This window comes from Eptesicus fuscus, chromosome 19 (genome assembly GCF_027574615.1).
Source record: "Eptesicus fuscus isolate TK198812 chromosome 19, DD_ASM_mEF_20220401, whole genome shotgun sequence".
NCBI lineage: Eukaryota > Metazoa > Chordata > Mammalia > Chiroptera > Vespertilionidae > Eptesicus > Eptesicus fuscus.
The window spans coordinates 2,260,275-2,279,153 of NC_072491.1; the positions used below are offsets into that span (position 1 = coordinate 2,260,275).

General features: G+C 55.6%; 1 protein-coding gene across 1 annotated transcript in view; it reads left to right on the forward strand.

Moving 5' to 3' along the window:
• Window positions 1-18,879, forward strand: part of FAM135B (family with sequence similarity 135 member B) — a 50,839-nt gene that overhangs the window by 31,034 nt on the left and 926 nt on the right. The window contains exons 7-18 of the mRNA XM_054708470.1: window positions 2,053-2,206; window positions 3,372-3,421; window positions 3,836-3,991; window positions 4,670-4,743; window positions 5,474-5,628; window positions 7,953-9,969; window positions 11,869-12,035; window positions 13,074-13,165; window positions 13,772-13,869; window positions 15,504-15,655; window positions 17,297-17,407; window positions 18,157-18,270. Of these exons, the coding sequence (XP_054564445.1) occupies window positions 2,053-2,206; window positions 3,372-3,421; window positions 3,836-3,991; window positions 4,670-4,743; window positions 5,474-5,628; window positions 7,953-9,969; window positions 11,869-12,035; window positions 13,074-13,165; window positions 13,772-13,869; window positions 15,504-15,655; window positions 17,297-17,407; window positions 18,157-18,270 (3,340 nt within the window). The remainder of the gene's footprint in view (window positions 1-2,052; window positions 2,207-3,371; window positions 3,422-3,835; window positions 3,992-4,669; window positions 4,744-5,473; window positions 5,629-7,952; window positions 9,970-11,868; window positions 12,036-13,073; window positions 13,166-13,771; window positions 13,870-15,503; window positions 15,656-17,296; window positions 17,408-18,156; window positions 18,271-18,879) is intronic.

An 18,879-nucleotide genomic window follows, 5' to 3' on the forward strand; every position in this document is an offset into this window, starting at 1 on the left:
GACCCCAGGCTATTCCTGTAATTCCAAGCCCACTGAATTGTAGGGCACTCTGTTGCTTTGCTTCATAAAATGGAGTCAATAAAACTGACCTTACAGTGACTTGGGAGCAAGCTGAGTCAGAAAAGTATATTTTAAAAATCGCTGCTTAAAACAGGCATATACACAGAGAGGAAAGGAAGCCACGTTGAGGAGTCAGGAAGGAAAACAGTGAGCAACAAGGATTGCCGGGCCTGGTTCTCAGCCACACAGTGTGCGCTTGTCCTCCGCACCGGACGGAGCGTTGAACTCTCAAAGGGTGGTGAGGACGAACACCGATGAGGGAGGACTTGCTCCTGAGGAGCGGTAGGAAGGGGCCATTGTGAGCAGAGAGCAGGGCCGGAAACGGGGCTCGGACCCATCCCCCCTGGAGCCGACAGCTTTATGTACCCGCTGTCGGCTTTTATTTCTGCTGAGTCACCGCTGACGGAGGCACTGCGGGACTAAATGCATGCCTCCGTCAGTGCGCACAGACCCGGCCGGGCACCTGGCCGCAGCGGGGCACGGATTCCGGAGGCCCAGGCCGCACACCGAGAAAGGCCTTCCCCTGCTAGCACTCAGCTCGGGGAGCGTTTCCCTGCGGGCAGAGCCGAGTGGCCGCCAATAAGTCATTAGGCTCTTCGAGCCCCAGTCTTCTGACCTGGGAAATGGAAATAGGAGTTTGTATTATTCATTTTATTTTAATCCTCACCCGAGGATATTTTTCCATTGATTTTCTTTTAGAGAGAGGGAAAGACAGAGAGAAACATCGATGTAAGAGAAACACATCTATTGGTTGCCTCCTGTACACCCCCTGACTAGGGCCTGGGCTGGGAACGAACCTGCAACCGAGGTACGTGCCCTTGACTGGAATCGAACCCAGGACCTTTCGATCCGTAGGCTGACGCTGTATCCACAGAACAAACCGGCTAGGGCTGGATTATTCATTATTTGGTCTGATAAGAAAGAACTCCAAGGCATGAGATGTGATCAAAGCAAGGAACAGAAATGTCCAGAGCGTTTGCCAAATTGTGGGTACGTGTGTGTGCTTTCAGGACACACCTGCACATATGAAGTGCACATGCACCCATGTGTGCACATAGGCATATGGACACATTCTAGAAGGATCCATAAGGAATGAGTGGGTTCTGGGGAATGAGGCACTCCAAGTTGTGTGTCCTCGGTAATACCGAGATGTTTACATATTTCTCTTCATTTTGAAAATCAGAATTGCCTTATGTGGTGCATGTTGACGATCCAATGAGATGAAGCAGATGGTAGGACTCTCTAGATGCCTTGTCAGCAGTGGGTTCCTCTTGCTCCAGAGACCCGGGGAGTCCGACACGCACCTGCTCACACGCTCCGTTAGCTTTTCTACAGCCGTGCTGATGTCCGGTCTGAACACACTGGGAGGGGGGAGTGGGAGGGTGTGGGTCACCCAAGCGCCTGTGAGCACAGACGTCCGAGAGATGGAAATTTTTGTTCATGAAATGGGAATGTCTTTTGATTCCAGTCCCTGAGGAATGTGTCGCTTGGGTTCAAACCAGAAGGGACCTCAGAACGGGAAACCAGGTTTGCGCACGGCCCTGTGTGTTCACACTCAGAGCCGCGCACAGAATGTTTGCCCGGTTATGTCACCTCCCAACTTCTTCCTAACGCGTGTTTCTCCTTCTCAGCAGGAGGCACTACTCCCCCCTTGCCACGAGGGCCTTGCTAAATTCCTCATCTCCCTGGGGAAGGAGTCTCCCTCTGTCTGTCCCCATGGCCTCTTCTGGGGCACAGGGAGCGGCCTGTGCCGGTGCATTCACCTCTCACAAACCTGTGAGGCCGGTGCCGCCGTCACCGTCACCTCCGTCCTCCCCTCTGCTGTTGGTAGTGTGACTTACTGTTACCATCTTCCCGGGAAGGTGGTGAGCCAGAGGCTCGGCACGTGGCGGGGTTGTTCCCGCACAGCGATGGGGAAGAGACTCAGCCTTTTGCACTTTTCTCAGGCCCAGGCCGTGCGCCGGTCCTCAGCTGTGGTTTCTGTCCCAGCAGGGCAGCTTCTACGTGCCCTCGGAGAACTGCATGCAGCGCGCTCACAAGTGGCACCGGGGGCTGTGCCTGCTGCTCCTGCACGCCTACCGGGGGCTCCGCGCCTACTTCCTGCTCATCATGAGGGATGTCCCGGAGCTGCCACACGTGGAGCTGGGTAAGAGCCGGGCCGGGGGACACCATCCCACAGCCCTCTCTCTGTCTGCTGGGGCACGAGCAAGTTCGCACGCTTCGGTAACCCTCCGAGTAACGAGGTTACTCAGGTCGGTATTTCTGTTCTGTGCATCCTTCTAGGAGAGGATCTTAGATGTGCAAGTGCAGGAAGAAAAGACGCAAGCAATTCAAGAAGCGTGCATGCATGCACTCATTCACCCAACGAGCATTTATTGACCACCTACTATATACCTGACACTGTTGGAACATAATGCTAGTTTATAGCCTTGTCTTAATTAGGTGGTAATTATGGCATTGCAAATTACAAGAGTGCACAAGAAATAAATACATAAAGAAATAATAAGAAATAAATGCAAATATACCCTTTAACATGGATGAACACAGAGACCTCAGCGGCCTCACAATGGTTTTCTGGGGATGAATTGCTTCCTGCCATTACCAGACAGTGTGGAGACCATTGGAACTGAATCCTCTTGATTGACAGATGGTGGAACTGAAGCTCAGAGAAGTGAAACGATGGCTCAGGGTCACAGAGCAGCGTGTGGCCGCACCATGCCAGGAGTGCAGGGGTCCTGCAGAGATGCCCAGGGTAGGGTCCTGGCTTCATGCCACACTCACTCACAGCGAGTGGAATGTTGAGGTTCTGTTCAAAGTCCTCTAATGAGGCCCCTGTGCTCCTAGACCAGAAGCCAGGTCCTTAGCCTGGGGTTCAAGGTCAACAAGAGAAACCCGCTGGGTCCCTCAGCTTCTCTCGGCTCTGTGGCTCCTCCTAGCGGGACTGCCGATCATTCATCAGTGCAATGGAGATGCAAACCTGTGTCCCACGTGTGTGACACATAATGCGTGTAAGTGTGTGTGCATACACGCATGTACCTGCAAAGGCACCAAAGAAGGGGGAGTCACTTCGAACTTGTGCCAAGAGCCCTTGTGGCCTCGTGGAGGCTGACATCACAGGCTCCAAGTCACGTTCACCCCCTGGGCCACCCGGCGCCAGAAGGCAGTAGGGACGGACGGAAGGAGAGTCCTCGGCCTTCGCGTTCCTTTCTGTGATTTTAACGCTCACACGACGCCGGGCTTCGTCCCTGCAGTGAGCAGTGGCTGAATGCCAGGGCGTGTCCGTTTCACTGCGCTGTCCTTTCTTTTCCCAGAGTCCCTTGCTGTTGAAGAAACGCTGAATCGACTGTGCTTGGAGCTACAGGTAATGGGAGAACCATCCCCTCCTGTCTGAACAGCTGGGGTTATGCTGGGTGGACATGGTTTCTCGCTTGGTAAAGAAATCAGAGCTGAGCCCAGCCAGTGTGGCTCAGTGGGTGAGCGTCGACCTATGAACCAGGAGGTCACAGTTTGATTCCTGGTCAGGGCAGGTGCCTGGGGTTGTGGCCTCCATCCCCAGTGTGGGGCGTGCAGGAGGCAGCCCATCCATGATTCTCTCTCCTCACTGATGTTTCTATCTCTCTCTCCTTCCTTCCTCTCTGAAAATGATAAAGAAACACACACACACACACACACACGCACACACACACACTGGGGAAGTCAGTAAAGACACCAGGGAGGAGGCTGCAGTCGCCTCCTGGAGGAGGGGGCCTTTACCGCCGCCGCTCTGCCCTCTCAGATGCTGAACAGCCCGGAGAAGATAGCCGAGCAGATCAGTAAGGACCTCGCCTGGCTGGCCTCCCACCTGATGGCCCTCTGGACCCATTTCCTGGACACGGTGACGCTGCACTCCCACGTGACCTCTTACCTCACGCAGGAGCATCACACCCTGCGGGTGAGGGACCACAGCAGTGGGTGTACTGGGCAGAATACGAATTGGGGTTGACTGTAGATGGGGGGTGGGGCAGGGGTGGATCTGCTACCCCTTGCACAGGCCTGAGATGTCTTTGAACTTGGCCTCTCACACCTTGGCTCTGCCTTCATGACATCCCTCCCTCGGCCACCAGATGATGGCAGAGTCCATTGCGAGGGGTATCACACGTGTTTTGGAAAGTCTTTTCAAATGTAAGCATCCTTCTTGGCGTGTTTTTTTGCTGCGAGCTTAGATGTGCCGTCTCCTCACGCACAGCGAGAGGACCCCGGGGCTGAGTCTGCAGGGGCTTGGGGACACCCGTGTGTGGCTGCCTTTGCACATTCTGTTTCGTCTGCATGCACTCATGGTCCCCGTGTTCACGTGTCTTATACTCTGGTTGGAGAAATCAGCCCCAAATAGAAACATGACAGAAAGCGACGTAAGAACAGCTTCCTAAACGTGCGTTCAGCTCTTCCATAAGCCACGCTGGGGCGAGAGCTGTGAGTGACAGAGGCCCCATGGGGGAAGAGAAAGGCTGTTCCAGAACTGGGGGGTGGGCTCAGAGCCTCCCTTTAGGGCCGACCTCCCGGGACCTCGATGACTTACAAAAGCCGGGGGACAGCTGCCCATGAGTGGAACGGTTCGCGTGACTCCCCTCAGGTGCGGAGGTTCTCCGAGGCCTTCTTCTACATGGAGCACCACAAGCTCGCCATCCTGACCTTCCAGGAGAACCTGTGAGTAGCCCTCCTGCCCACGCCGCACCCTAGGAGTCGGCACTCGAGACGGCGTTGTTCAAAGCGCCGCCGCCCGTGGCCGCCAGCCGTGGAGAGCGGGGTCTTCCCGCCTCTGCCCGCCGGGCTGCGTGCTCTGTGCAGGGGGGAGGCAGGCGAACCGCAGGGGCAGGGCTGGCGGGGCAGGGTCCCAGCCCTGCGGCCTCGTGCTGGGTGTCACTATGGCTCTACAGACAGAGCGGGGCTCCCAGGTCCCCGGAGGCGCCTGCGGCGAGTCCTCTGCACAAGGCAGTTAGAAACAGATGGTGTGGCTGTGACCACAAGTATGTGAGACAAGACTCAGAATTCGCCAGGGACTTGGCCGTGGCTGTGAAATGCCTTTAGCTTAAGATTTAAGGCGGAACTCCCTCATGGAGGGGACTGGTGAATGTTTAAGTCCCGCTTTCTCCAAAATTAAAGAAAAAATTTAAACCTACTCAGAAAAGTCAGAGGGTGACAGACGGGGTCCTCCCCTCTCCGGTTCCCTGGCGAGCAGAACCAGCGTCCCCCAAGACGTGTTGGCCTTTGCCACACAAGTCCCACGAGGGCCTTGGGGGTGGGAGAGGGGAAGGGGGGCGGACTGATGGCGAGGCCCGAGTGTGCTGAACATTCCTGAAGGTCTTCCTGGGAGCAGGGGGCGGGCGGCCAGTGGAAAGCCTGTAACTTTGGGATGTCCCCGGGCCGTGCCCCCCAGGGTGCAGTCCCACAGCCAGCTGTCCCTGGACCTGCGCAACTCGGAGTACCTGAGCACCATGCCCCCGCTGCCCGCCGAGTGCCTGGACATCGACGGCGACGGCAGCACCCTGCCCGTCATCTTCGAGGACAGATACGTGGACTGCCCCGCGCCAGGTGTGTCTTGGTTTTGGAGACTCAAGAACAGCGCTTACCAGTGGGCCCCTGTCCATTGTTCTGTTCACATCCCAACGGCAATGGGACCGGGTGAGGGAAGGAGTTTCTTAAGCCCTAGTCGGTTTGGCTCAGTGGATAGCACGTCAGCCCGCGGACTGATGGGTCCCGGTTCCATTCTGGTCAAGGGCATGTTGCAGGCTCGATCCCCGGCCTGGTCAGGGTGCATGCAGGAGGCAGCCAGTCCCTGTGTCGCTCGCATGTCCATGTTTCAGAGCGGCTGCAAGCTGAGATTTGTCCCGTGTTTGAAAAGTCCAGGCGACTTCCAGGGCAGTGCAGCCTCGGAAGGAGGATGCATTTGGCTCTCAGGTGAACCCTGCCACCTAGTGTCCACGCCGTGTATGACGGCTGAAATGCGGCTCTAGAGGTGACTGACTACATCCGCTCTGCGGAGACCCTCTGCTACTCCCAGGTTCCTCAGTCATAGAAGTGAAAGCAGAACATTGCTCTTTGGGCAGCACCGGGCTTCCTCACTGGTCTCCCTGAGTCCCGTCTCAACCGTCCAGGATAAACCTGATAAATCTTCTACTGCTGTCCAAGGACCCTCCAATCATCTGCCTCCTGTGCTAGGAAGCCCAGACTCCACATTTACACGGGCATCCAAGTTCATCCATCTAACCTCACCCTGCTCCCTCTGGTCAGCCTGACCAGACCGTGCGCCCAGCCGCCTGGGCCTGTGCCCACGCCGCCCCCTTCCTGGCAGACTCATCTTCTTCCTGCACAACGGCGGAGTCACAATCTGCAGGGTGCAGCCCACATTTCCTTTGGCAGGAGACCAGCCACCGCTGCTGCATATGTTTCTCAGTATTTTTTTTAAATACATTTTACTGATTTCAGAGAGGAAGGGAAGGGGGAGAGAGAGAGAAACATCAGTGATAAGAGAGAATCACTGATCAGCTGCCTCCTGCACGCTGCCTACTGGGGGTCGAGCTTGCAACTTGTGCATGTGCCCTGACTGGGAATCCAACTGTGACCTCCTCATAGGTCGATGCTCAACCACTGAGCCATGCTATCCAGGCCTTACTATTTCTTAAAAGCCATGAAAGCAGAGACTGGCTCACTACTATGACGTGTCCTCACTTCCCCTCTCCCTAAGCCATGGCCAAGTATAGGGCTTTGCCTGTAGGACAGTGCGTGCACCATGGGGGACTAAATGAGGTTGAAGGTGCATTTTTTTCAAACCAGTGCAAACAGTTCCTGAGACTCATTGCCTGGTTAAGCTGCATCTCGGTTCTCTTCAAGTCATTTTATGAATCTGATTCTATGACCACGTGGCAGCCATGGTGCTGGCCTTGGGGATATAGATATTCCTAAAATACAGGCTCTTCTCTCCAGTGGGAACAAGAAATGCACCATGGGTTACAGTATGGTGGTAGGAGTGTTACATTACATGTGGGTTACAGCATGGGGGTAGGCATGTTACATTACATGTGAGTTACATCATGGGGGTAGGCATGTTACATTACATGTGGGTTATAGCATGGGGTAGGCGTGTTACAGTACATGGGATTATAGCATAGGGGTAGACGTGTTACGTTACATGTGGGTTATAGCATGGGGGTAGGCATGTTACTATAGTGTGTGCAGAGGGGTGCCGGGGATAGGCAGTGAGGATGTCTGACTTGCTGTGGCCTGTGGGACGGCCCCCGGGGGAAGGGAAGTTCGCTTAGCCTCTCAAGACGCAAAGAATGTGTCGAGGGAAGCAAGAGACCCATTTCTCTATGATCTGCGTCCCAATCCTGACCCAGCATGCATTTCACATGGGGGGTGCGGTGAGGATGCCTAAAGTCCCGTGCAGTTTCTATGGGAGTGTCTCACTGGGTCACTCCATGATCTGTGGTGATTACAGTCCTTTAACATCTACTAAAACCATCAGGAGGATTTAAGCTTTTTAAAGAAAATAGAAGACCAGCCCCCCTCAGCCCCCCTTCCCCCATCAGAGGCTGGCGTGGTGTCGCCTGGCACAAAGCCCCACCCAGCTAACCTCAGGGTTGGCCTTCCTGGCACTCCCAGCCCCGACCAGAGCCATCGCTTTGGCATAAACTGTCAGAGGACTCACCTCCAGTCACCTGGTTACCATAGTATCAGGGCCCATGAAACAAAGACACCCCCCTTGCTTGGGAAATGCTACGGAATCAGAGGTGACCTCCCAGGCACTAGGCACAGAGCCCAGCCTCATTCCTTCTGGTACAGTCCGGCGTGTGAACGCGGTGAACACAGATTCCTAAATTACGGTGTGCTGCTGCTGTTTTTCTTTCTTTTTGTAGGGCAGAGTTTGAGTGTCTGCCCTAATTTCAATGTTCCAGCCACAAGTCCTGCCACAATGAGTCTGAAAGACCGAGAAGAGGACCCTCTTATAAACAGAAAATCATCTTTTCGGGAAAACCTCATCCTGCCCACCCCAGAACCACCCCAAATGGACTGCGATGAAGAGGTGCTTCGTGGGCCGGCGTCAGAGGAGGAGGTGGACACCCCAAACCCTGAGGACGTGCTCTCTGAGTCTCAGGTGTATCTGACGATTGGGGAGTCCCCAGACAGAGCAGCTGTGCCTGCAGGTGAAGGGCGCACTGGCCAGAGGGCTGATGTTGGGATGGATCCACTGGCAGATGACAACCCGCCCGGAGGGAGTCCAGGCCCAGAGGATGGCTGGGGCCCGACGCTGGCCTACCTCGAGGTCAAGTCCAGCAATAAGCATCCAGGCCGAGCTGAACCCACAGTGGCCATGAGTGACCAGCACGGGGGTGGGCGCTTCCGAGAGAACCGTGACCTGGACAGCACTCTGCCAAGCAAAGCGCCGGCAGGCGGGAGTCGCCACCCTGCCGTCTCATGGGTGAAAACCCCGCTCCCGGAGTCAAGGACTCCCGGGAAGGGAGCTGACCAGGAGGCCAAGACGCTGCTGCTGAGTCTGAAGCCCTTCCCCAGGGAGCCTTGCGGGCCACTGAGCTCCACTCTGAGGGATCCCCCGGAGGCCAGGGCTCCCCCAAGGGACCCTCCCCCCGAGGAGCCAGAGGAAGGTTCCGTGCTGTCTGGGGTCATCAAGAGATCTTCCTCCCTCATCTCGGATTCGGGCATTGAGAGCGAGCCGAGCTCCGTGGCCTGGTCCGAGGCCCGGGGCCGGGCGCTGGAGGTGCCCAGTGACCGGGAAGTGTCACACCCACTGCTCCGCAGACAGGCCCCGCACAGGAACTCCCTGGAGGGCGGGCACACGGAGAGCAGCCTGAGCTTGCCCAGCGGGATCCAGGCGTCCCTCACCTCCATCAGCTCACTGCCTTTTGAGGAGGAGGAGCGGGAGCTGGCCCTGCTCACCAAGCTGACCAAGTCGGCGTCGGCGCCCCAGATCAGTAGCCCAGAGGAGGCTGCTGAAGACGCGGGTGCCGTGCGGCCAGGCTCAGGTCCTGCTGAAACTCCGGGCCAGCTGGTCAACAGCACAGAAGCCCCAGGACACGGCCGTCCACCCAGTGATGGTGGATCCAGTATCCAAGACACCGGGGGTGGCCCTTCCCTTGAGGTGGCTCCAGATGCTGACCAGCAGGGCACGGGTTACCTCGACATCCCCCAGGATAAAGGGGCTCACGTTGACCCTCCAGGACCCCGCAGACTTGATGGCAGGACTGAGAACCCTCCAGGTGTTGGAACCAAAGGTGTTCACTTAGAAATACCACGTGGCTCAGCACGGGCAAGCCCCAGGGACAGAGCTTTTCCTGGAGTACAGACGGAGGCCCCGAAGCGCATGCCTGCAGACGCAGGTGTGGGGAGTGGCGTGTGGTCCCACGGCGGCAGGTCGGACCTGGCGAGCCTCCCTGACCACGAGGTGCCTGCACTGAGTTGCCCGCCAGCTGTGGATGCCGCCGACCTGGGGTCAACAGGCCAGCGGAGGGGCTCCCCTCACGTAGTGAAGGATGTGGCGTTTGGGAGAGGAGCTCACACCGTGGAGTGGGGACACCAGGCAAGCGCCGCGTGCCCCACTGTGACTCACTCCATTCACTCCCAAGTCCTGGGACCCCAGGAGCCCAGGGCGGGCACTTCGGCCATGGGGTCCCCCCTGACCCCCGCAGAGGCCTTCTCGCCCGACAGCCTGAAAGCTGTGGAGGTCGTCAACTTGTCTGTGTCCTGCACTGCCACGTGTCTCCCGTTCTCGTCGGTGCCCAAGGAGACCCCTGCCAGGGCTGGCTTCTCTTCCAGACAGCCCCCTCTCCCCATCACACACCAGCCTCTGGGGTCCTTCGAGGCTGTTCCTACCCATCCGAGCGCGCTGGAGGAAGGCGTCGGCGAGAGGATGTTCAGGTGAGCTGGCCAGTGTCTCCCCTGCCCCACACCGTCTCCTAGATACTCCCGTCTGCTTCTCAGTCTCCTGCGTCCTCTTCCCAATCAAGATCTCAGTCATTTTCTCATCTAAATAACGTCATCTATTCATACCCTGCACATCAGAAACTAGAGTGGTGTAAAGGAGTAGAAAGTATCCATTGCTCACATATAGCCCCTAGGTAAGTTCCTCCACACCTTTTCTATCTGCATCTATATCTACATATTATTTTATGTAAAAAAAACCCAAACGGGATAATTCTTTATGAATTAAGGCTCTTCAGCCTAATATACTAGAAACAATCTATGCTGATACATCTATTTTTGCATGAGCATTTAATGTTTAAACCACACTCGGTTGTATGGATGTACTATGATTTATTCACAAAATCCTGAAGAAATGGGCATCTTAGTGTCCTTTTCACTGTTTATTGTGGTAGCCACCTCTCTCATGATGGCCATCGCACCTCTACATTTGCATATTTTGAACGGGCGGTCCTTTAACCCTTCAGGGAGTAGGATGACTTTATCAGCTTGGCCTCCCGAGCCCCTTTTGTGCAGTTCCTGAGTTGGTCATTTCTGTTGCAACGTCCAAATCCATCCCTCATCCGTGTGTGGGGTTTGTATCCCCGTGGCTGCCTCATCTACAAACTGTGTTCAGTATCAAAACATCTTTCTGTTGTAAAATGCTGAGGAGTTACCTACTCATGATATTTCCAAAAGAAATTGCACAGGCAGGTAGACTTTGGATTGCTGTTTTATAAAGATATTAAATGTCTATTATGAGCCCATGTCATCAATTTAACACACACACACGGCAGGCGTGCTCTCCAGGCCATGGCCAGGGTAGCCCTGGCTGTGATTGTGCTTGTGGTATCACAGGGGGGAAGGGAGGTGAGAGAATGAATCAAGGGCAGCTGGGTAAATGGGATGGTTTGTGGGTGCGTCACTGAGCCAGGGTGGGGGCAGGACCTACCCAGGCTGGGGACGCTGAGCATGAATAGAGATGGTGGCCAGGAGAAGCTTTTTGAAGGTGAGACCTCAGCTGATGGTGATGGTGATGGTGATGATGGTGATGGTGATGATGATGATGATGATGATGATATGGCTAGTAATAGAGACATTTATTAATCTGTTTCAAGTGTGTTCTAAGCATTTTGCAAAGATCATATCACGTCATACACAAGCCAGCTTTACTAATTAGAAGTGATGTCAGTCCCCTTGTGCACAGGAAGAACTGGAATGCAAAGGGGTTAAGTGATTGGCCCACAGCCAGGAAACGTCAAAGCTGAGATCTGACCTTGGCAGTGTGGCTCCCGAGTCCGCGCTCCTAACCACCACCTTGTCAGATAACCACGCAGAGGACACAATAACCAGGGGGCGGGGCATTGCAGACAGACAGACCCGAGTGCGCAAAGGCACGGAGACCAAGCACCGGCACTCATGCAGGGAATTGTAGGAAATGTGTTCGTTTGGAGCCTGGGGCCCAGATGGTGCTGGAGGAGGAGGTGGGAGCCCAGCCTTGGAGCCCCTGTGGGCGAGGTTCAGAAGGCCTGTGGGCGAGGTCACGCTGGGGGGTCTTTGTAAAGATTGTGTGGCCTCTTGGAGCTGGGCGGAACCTTACACGTTCTGCTCAGTGCAGGGACCACATAGAACGTGCAGAACCCAAACCACGGCAGCCTTTGGTTTTCCCGGGCGCTTTCCTGCTCCTTGTTCAAACAAAGCTCCCTCCCTGGCATCCCTGGAGGCCGCACATCCAGCCTCTGCCACTCGGCAAATTCTTCCCTGTAGATGGTCATCACTCCTGCATCCCAGTCAACTCATCTCCCGCTCAACGGGCCATGCAGGGCGTGGCGTGCGATTAATTAGTGTATTCTCCAGTTTCTATCAGGCCAAAGAGAAATTTAAAAAAGACCTGAAGATTGATGGATTTCTGTACAGTGACTTATCGGTACTAGCTTCTGACATGCCGTATTTCCCACCAGAGGAAGAGGAGGAGAGCCTGCAGGACGGGATTCACCTGGTAGTCTGTGTCCATGGCCTGGACGGTGAGTTCCAGAGGAAGCTGCCTGGCAGGCAGACTTGTGGGAAAATGAAGTACAAGAATGAATGAGTGAATGGGCTGAAGGAATGAGTGGGTAAATGGAATGAAGGCAGGAATGGATAAATGGAATGAAGGAATGTATGGATAAATGGAATGAATGGATTACTGAAATTAATGAATAAATAAATGGAATGAAGGAAGTAATGGATAAATGGAATGAATGAATGAATGAATAGAGTAAATGAATGGATAAATGGGATGAGGAAGGAATGGATAAGTGGAAGGAAGGAATGGATAAGTGGAAGGAAGGAAGGAATGGGGAAGTGAAGTGAAGGAAGGAATGGAGTGATGGAAGGAAGGAAGGAATGGGGAAGTGAAGTGGAGGAAGGAATGGAGTGATGGAAGGAAGGAAGGAATGGGGAAGTGAAGTGGAGGAAGGAATGGAGTGTGTTCTTTGCTCCTCCATGATCAGCAGCGGTCTCATTCCCTGCCCCCGACAGTCCCTATGGAGCAGGTGGCATCCGTGGCCCTTACACCTTCATGACGGTCTCCAAAGGCGACTGCTACTCTAGTGTAGATAACTGCCCTGCCTGGCCGACGTGGGGGCCTCGCTGACTACCTGGCAGGGGCAGAACTAGACAAGCTTTGTATTAAATAAGACACTGAAGAGGGGGCTTGTAGATGGCACGTTGTGTCATGTCAGCCGTTGAGTGGTGTCACTCGCAGAAAGCCCTGAGTAAACAGAACTGGCTGTGGAAGAAGGGGAGGCAGTGCGCCTCCTGCTGGTCCTGTGGGGAATGTCCACAGCCATGTGTCTATGGGGCAGGGAGGAATTCCATGGAGGGGACTTCCGAAAGGCCCTGACCCTGTGTGTGTGTTTGGGCAGGGGGCGGGGGTAAGGGGGGTTGGACTTGTTTCTGTTGTTTATGTCATCTGCTCAACAAAACACCAAGGTGCATGTGGGAATGGAAGGAGGAGAGCTAAGTCCCTGTGTGTCCGCTTTCGTGTTACTAACTTTGGGTGGGTTTGTCCGTCGTTTTAGGGAACAGTGCAGACCTCCGTCTGGTAAAGACCTTCATAGAACTGGGGCTCCCTGGAGGCAAACTGGACTTCCTGATGTCTGAGAAGAACCAGGTATGAGGACACAAACCTCAGAGCGGGGGTCCCCGGGTCAGGCCTCACATGAGCCCCTGAAAGTCACCAGACAGTTTGTGGACGCGCAGATAAGAGGGGGCTTTGCCGAAGAACACGGGCAGGCGCTTATGGTCCGAGAGAAAGGACTCACTTCTCCTTTGGGAGGGCAAGGAGGGAAGAAGTGGGGGCATGGGAGTCAGGTGCCTGGGGCCTTCTGACCCGCTGGGCATCAGGGAGGGTGACAGCTCGGAGCACCCATGCCTTGGGCGTCTGTGGGTCCGCCCTGAGGGCTGTCCCTGTCCCTGGTGTCCGTGTGACTTCTCGGCACGTACTTCCTCCTCTGTCACACGGGACAGCTATCCCAGGGGACTGCAGTGTGCTGCTCTCCACCTCGTCCCTTCCTCCTCCTGTCCGTCACCCCCTAACTGAGGAGGCTCTGGTGTCCCCGAGTCTCTTCACTGGGGTCCCAATCTGTGAACCCTCGATGTGGAGTTCCAGTCTGTGACCCCAGCATCAGGCTGAGGCCCGCTCCCAGCATGCACCACGGTGTGGATGGAGGAGCCCGGCCTTGCTGGCCCCGCCCACCCATGTCCTCTCCTCTTCCAGATGGACACGTTTGCGGACTTTGACACCATGACGGACCGGCTGCTGGATGAGATCATCCAGCACATCCAGCTGTACAGCCTCTCCATCGCCCGGATCAGGTGAGGGAGCGCAGGGAGCAGGCTGGGGGCGGGGGTGCCTCTGAGTGTTGGCTGTGCACAGGATCCACGCGATGCCTTCTGTACACCCCTGGGATGAGCTGACGGTGACTTTAATGGCGTAGATGGCCCGGCTGTGTGGCTCAGTGGTTAATCATTGGCCTATGACCCAGGAGGTCACAGTTCGATTCCCGGTCAGGGCACATGCTCGGGTTGCAGGATCGATCCCCAGTGTGGGGTGTGTAGGAGGCAGCCAATCGATGATTCTCTCTCATCATTGATGTTTATCTCTCTCTCCCTCTCCCTTCCTCTCTGAAATCAATAAAAATATATTTTAAAAAAACGTAAAAAATAATAATGGCGTAGATGGCGTTGAGAGCGGAGGTGACACACCCACGTCCACCATAGTGTGTGCAGGAGAAGAAACGTCTGTAGCTCCGTAGGAAGAGACTTGGACTTGGTCAGACATTCCTGAGTTTGAATGTTGGTACTCCTCACGCCCAGGAGTCCGACTCCCGACTCCACCACGGAACCTCTTCAGGCGTTTCCGTCCCTGCGCCTCTGTCCGTGGAGCGGGACCAGCGCTGAGCTGAGGTGTGGCAGCGCTGGGCGGGTCCCCTGCCAGGAAGGGATGCCAGTCTGTGACCAGTTGTGTGCCTCCTCCGTAGCAGATGACTTGCTCCAAGCCTGACACGAGGAAGGGGGTAGCTAACACCTGCGCTTGGGGTGTGGGGCAGAGGGGCGAGTCCTTGATGTGCATCAGCCCGTTTAGTCCTCAGAGATAAAGTCTCAGGCCCTCCTCCTCTCACAAGTGAGGGCGCAGAGGCCTCCAGGGTCAGGGGGCAATCACAAAGCATGCTGGGAAGAGGTCGGAGGTGTCCCTCTCATGTGACAGGGTTCCCATAGTGGTGGTTGTTGTTGTTATTTTTTTAATCCTCACTTGAGGATATTTTTCCATTGATTTTTAGGGGGAGTGGAAGAGAGAGGGAAATATCGATGTGAGAGAAACACATCGATTGGTTGCTTCCTGCACGAGCCCCAACCAGGACCAAGGCCAGGGAGGAGTCTGCAACCAAAGTACGTGCCCTTGACCAGAATCGAACCAGGACCCTTTGATCTGCAGGCCGACGCTCTATCCACTGAGCCACACCTGCTAGAGCCTAGTAATCATTTAATTTGAAAATAATGCTGTGGTGGATCCGTGGTCTGTGGGAACAGGACTGGAGCGTGTAGGAGTGGTGTCCACCCACGTGGGCAGGGAGCAGGCGGAGATGAATGCCTAGCGGGGGAGTGAATGAGGAATGAATGACGGGGGAGGGACCTTAGGGGAGGTGGGATTGTATTCTGTGGATGACCAGGGCGGTTCAGTGCTCAGAAAGGACACCCAGGTGGACGAGAGAAGACATAGGACGGGGATGGGGGCTGGGCAAGATGCCCACACGTCTCTCCGGACCAGGAGGTTCCACTCACGAAGACCCGCTGGCGCTCACCCGGCCAGAGTTTGGACACCTGATGGGGATGGATTAGGGCCCCAGATCGGTGGGAGGTGCAGGGCGCTGACCCCGGCGCTCCCTGAGCAGGACCCTGAGGCGGGGGGCCTGCAGTCTCACTCACTGACCTGCTTTCTCTCCAATCAGCTTCATCGGCCATTCTCTCGGCAACATCATCATCCGCTCGGTCCTCACGAGGCCCCGGTTCCGCTATTACCTCAGCAAGCTGCACACCTTCCTGTCGCTGTCCGGGCCGCACCTGGGGACCCTGTACAACAACAGCACCCTGGTCAGTACAGGTGAGACTCCCACGCCGGGCATTGCCCAGAGTTCATCCAGGGCAGCCCTTTTTAAAAATATATGTTTATTGATTTCAGAGAGGAAGGGAGAGCGAGAGGGAGAGAGAAACGTAAGTGATGAGAGAGAATCATTGGTCCACTGCCTCCTGCACACCCCACCCTGGGATGGAGCCTGAAACCCGGGGAACGTGTCCTGACCGGGGATCGAACCGTGACCTCCTGGGTCATGGGTCAATGCTCAGCCACTGGGCCAGGCCAGCTGGGCCAGACGCTGTTCTTGATGGAACCCTGTGAGTTTGGAGCCTCTTCCAGCGTGGACGGCGGAGAGAGGGCTGGGCTGAGAAAGGCGGCCTTCGGTTTGTGTTGAGTGAGGTTGGACTGGGTGGACCCAGCACCTCTTCTGCTTCCAGTTTCCTGGGAACAAGGAGGTGATGTCCCTGGGGTGCCAGCTGGAAAAGGTTCAAGAAGCTAAAGGTGAAGAGGAGAGAGCGTGGGAGTCTCAGTCCGTTGGGGCTGCTCTCATGGTCACCAAGGACGGGGGCTGGCCACCAGCAGACGCTGATGCCTCACAGAGCTGGAGGCCAGGAGTCGAGGTCTAGGCACCCCAGCTTCACTGTCTAGTGAGGGCCAGGCTCCTGGTTCACGGATGGCCCTCTTCTTGCTGTGTTCTCAGTGGCAGGGAGGGAGCTCTCTGGGTCTCTTTGATGAGGGCACTAACCCCACTCAGGAGGGCCCCACCCTCAAGGCCCAAGCACTCCCACAGGTCCCACCTCCAAATGCCATCACATTGAGGGGTTCATTTTCAACATATGAACTTGGGAGGATACAAACATTCGGTTGTGGCAGAGGGGAAGCCAGAGGCAGACTCAGCCAGATGTCTGTGGGGGCAGAGTCTATAGCAAGGGCTTTCAATCATATCACTCCCATGACAAGCCTGCAGTCAAGTTTGAACCCAGACACTTAGTGAGGACTCTGGCCCAGACCTTTAATCTCTGTGCTGCTGTGTTTCCTTAGTTTTAAAATGGACCAAATGTGTGTATATATGTATGGTTACATGTATGACAGATACATGAGTATGTGTGTATGCATGTCTCTAAGCACACACCACATATATGACATACACATATGATACATGTTTACATGGCAGTAATGATCACATATGTGCACAGTGTATCTTGTTTACTTCCTTGCATTTTTATAAAAAAACGGCGGTGGTGACATGATTCTCATCCTCATCCGTGTCAGTGTCGGCACAGCCACGGGAAGTGGAGGGACTCTGAGATGCGAGGCTGCCTTTCGCTCTTTTAGCCCCGAGCTGGGTCTGTAAGGAGCACTCCTCATGCGTGCTTGTATTTAGGGTGGATTCCTTAGCCTGCATTTAGGGGCGGGGACGAGCAGATCGGAGAGGGTGGGAGTGTCAGGACTCCGCAGCCTGTCGCCATGCTGTTTCGCAGGCGATTTTGTGTCTGTCCCCAGGGTGTAAGGGTACAGACATCCCTCTCACTTCCCACGCGTGCGCTAAATGCCCGCTGCCCTCCTCTGTTTATGTTGACGAAAAAGCGCAGTTGACTGTTGCTCTCGCCCCCGTTATTCCTGCCCCCCGTAAGTGTGTGTGTGAGCTTGGTTTGGTTTGGTTCCCAGGCTTGTGGCTCATGCAGAAACTGAAGAAGTCTGGCTCCCTCCTGCAGCTCACCTTCAGGGACAACGCCGATCTGCGCAAGTGTTTCCTCTACCAACTCAGCCAGAAGACAGGTGAGGGGCTTCCCCCACGCGGTGGGGTCTGAGCCGGCTGGCTTCCGCCACGCGAGGCTGATTCACTCAGAGAAGCATCTGAGCGGAGGCACAGCCTCTGCACTCCCAGGAGGCCGTGAGCCCCCCGAGAACTCAGCGTCCCCATGGCGGGTGGAAGGCATCACACACCGGAGCCCAGGTGTGCATGTGGGTGTGTCTCTACAGGAGAGCCCGCGCCTCGTTCACACAGACCCTTCCCTCGCCTAACCGCACAGGCTCAGGGTCTGGGGCCACGCACAGCCCCTTGCCCAGGTGCAGGTCCACGTACAAAAGGGCAGACAGACATGGTCCCTTAATGTTGACAGTGGAGGCGGGTCCTTCCCAGGCAGCCCGAGGGCACCTTCCTGCAGCCCCTCCACCATGAGGGGGGCCCAGCAGTGCAGACCGCCCCCCCTCCTCCCCGGCCTGAGGGGCAGAGGGCAGCAGTGGGTGAGGAGGAGCAGAGGCTGGCCTGACGTCCCCTGTGGGGCGCTTGCTCTGTGTGCCTTCGTTTCCCGCCCGATGAGCACATCCCCATCTTCCTGTGGCACAAAAGCTCCCGCGGCAGATGCTGTGCTCAGCCTTTCAGACCGGAGTCCCGTATGCACCCACACACCCGTGTGTCACCGTCTGCTCGCTCGCTCGCCCTCTCAGGGCAGGGTGCACAGGCTGTGTGACCAGAGGACGCACCCTGAAACGCCCAGGTAAAGAGCACCCCCGGCTCGTTGCAGGCCTGCAGTATTTTAAAAACGTCGTGCTGGTGGCTTCACCCCAAGATCGCTACGTGCCATTTCACTCAGCCAGGATCGAAATGTGCAAAACCGCCCTCAAGGACAGGCACACGGGTAAGCCGAGTTTCATTCTCACGATTGGAAAAGCGGACGCAGCCCTGGCCGGGTGGCTCAGTTGGTCCCACTGCACCAGGTGGCAGGTTCCATCCCAGGGCAGGGAACATACAAGAATTAACCAATGAATGCACGGATAGTGCAACAACCAATCGATGTTTCTCTCTCCTCTGCTCTCCTCTCCTCTCCTCTCCTCTCCTCTCCTCTCCTCTCCTCTCCTCTCCTCTCCTCTCCTCTGCTCTTCTCTCCTCTCCTCTCCCTCTCTCAAGTCAATAAATCAATAAATAAAAAAATTACAAAGCAAACATTCAGTCCTGGCCAGGTAACTCAGTTGATTGGAGTGTCATCCCATACACCAAATGGTTGCGGGTCCAATCCCCAATCTGGGCCCATACAGGAGGCAAGCCATCGATGTTTCTCATATTGAGGTTTCTCTCTCACATCGATGTTTCTCTCTCTCTAAAAAAATAATTGAAAACATATCCTCCGGTGAGGATTAAAAAAATATCAATAAAGCCCTAGCTGGTTTGGCTCCGTGGACAGGGTGTCGGCCTGCGGATGGAAGGGTCTCTGGTTCAATTCCAGTCAAGGGCGCAGGCCTGGGTGGCA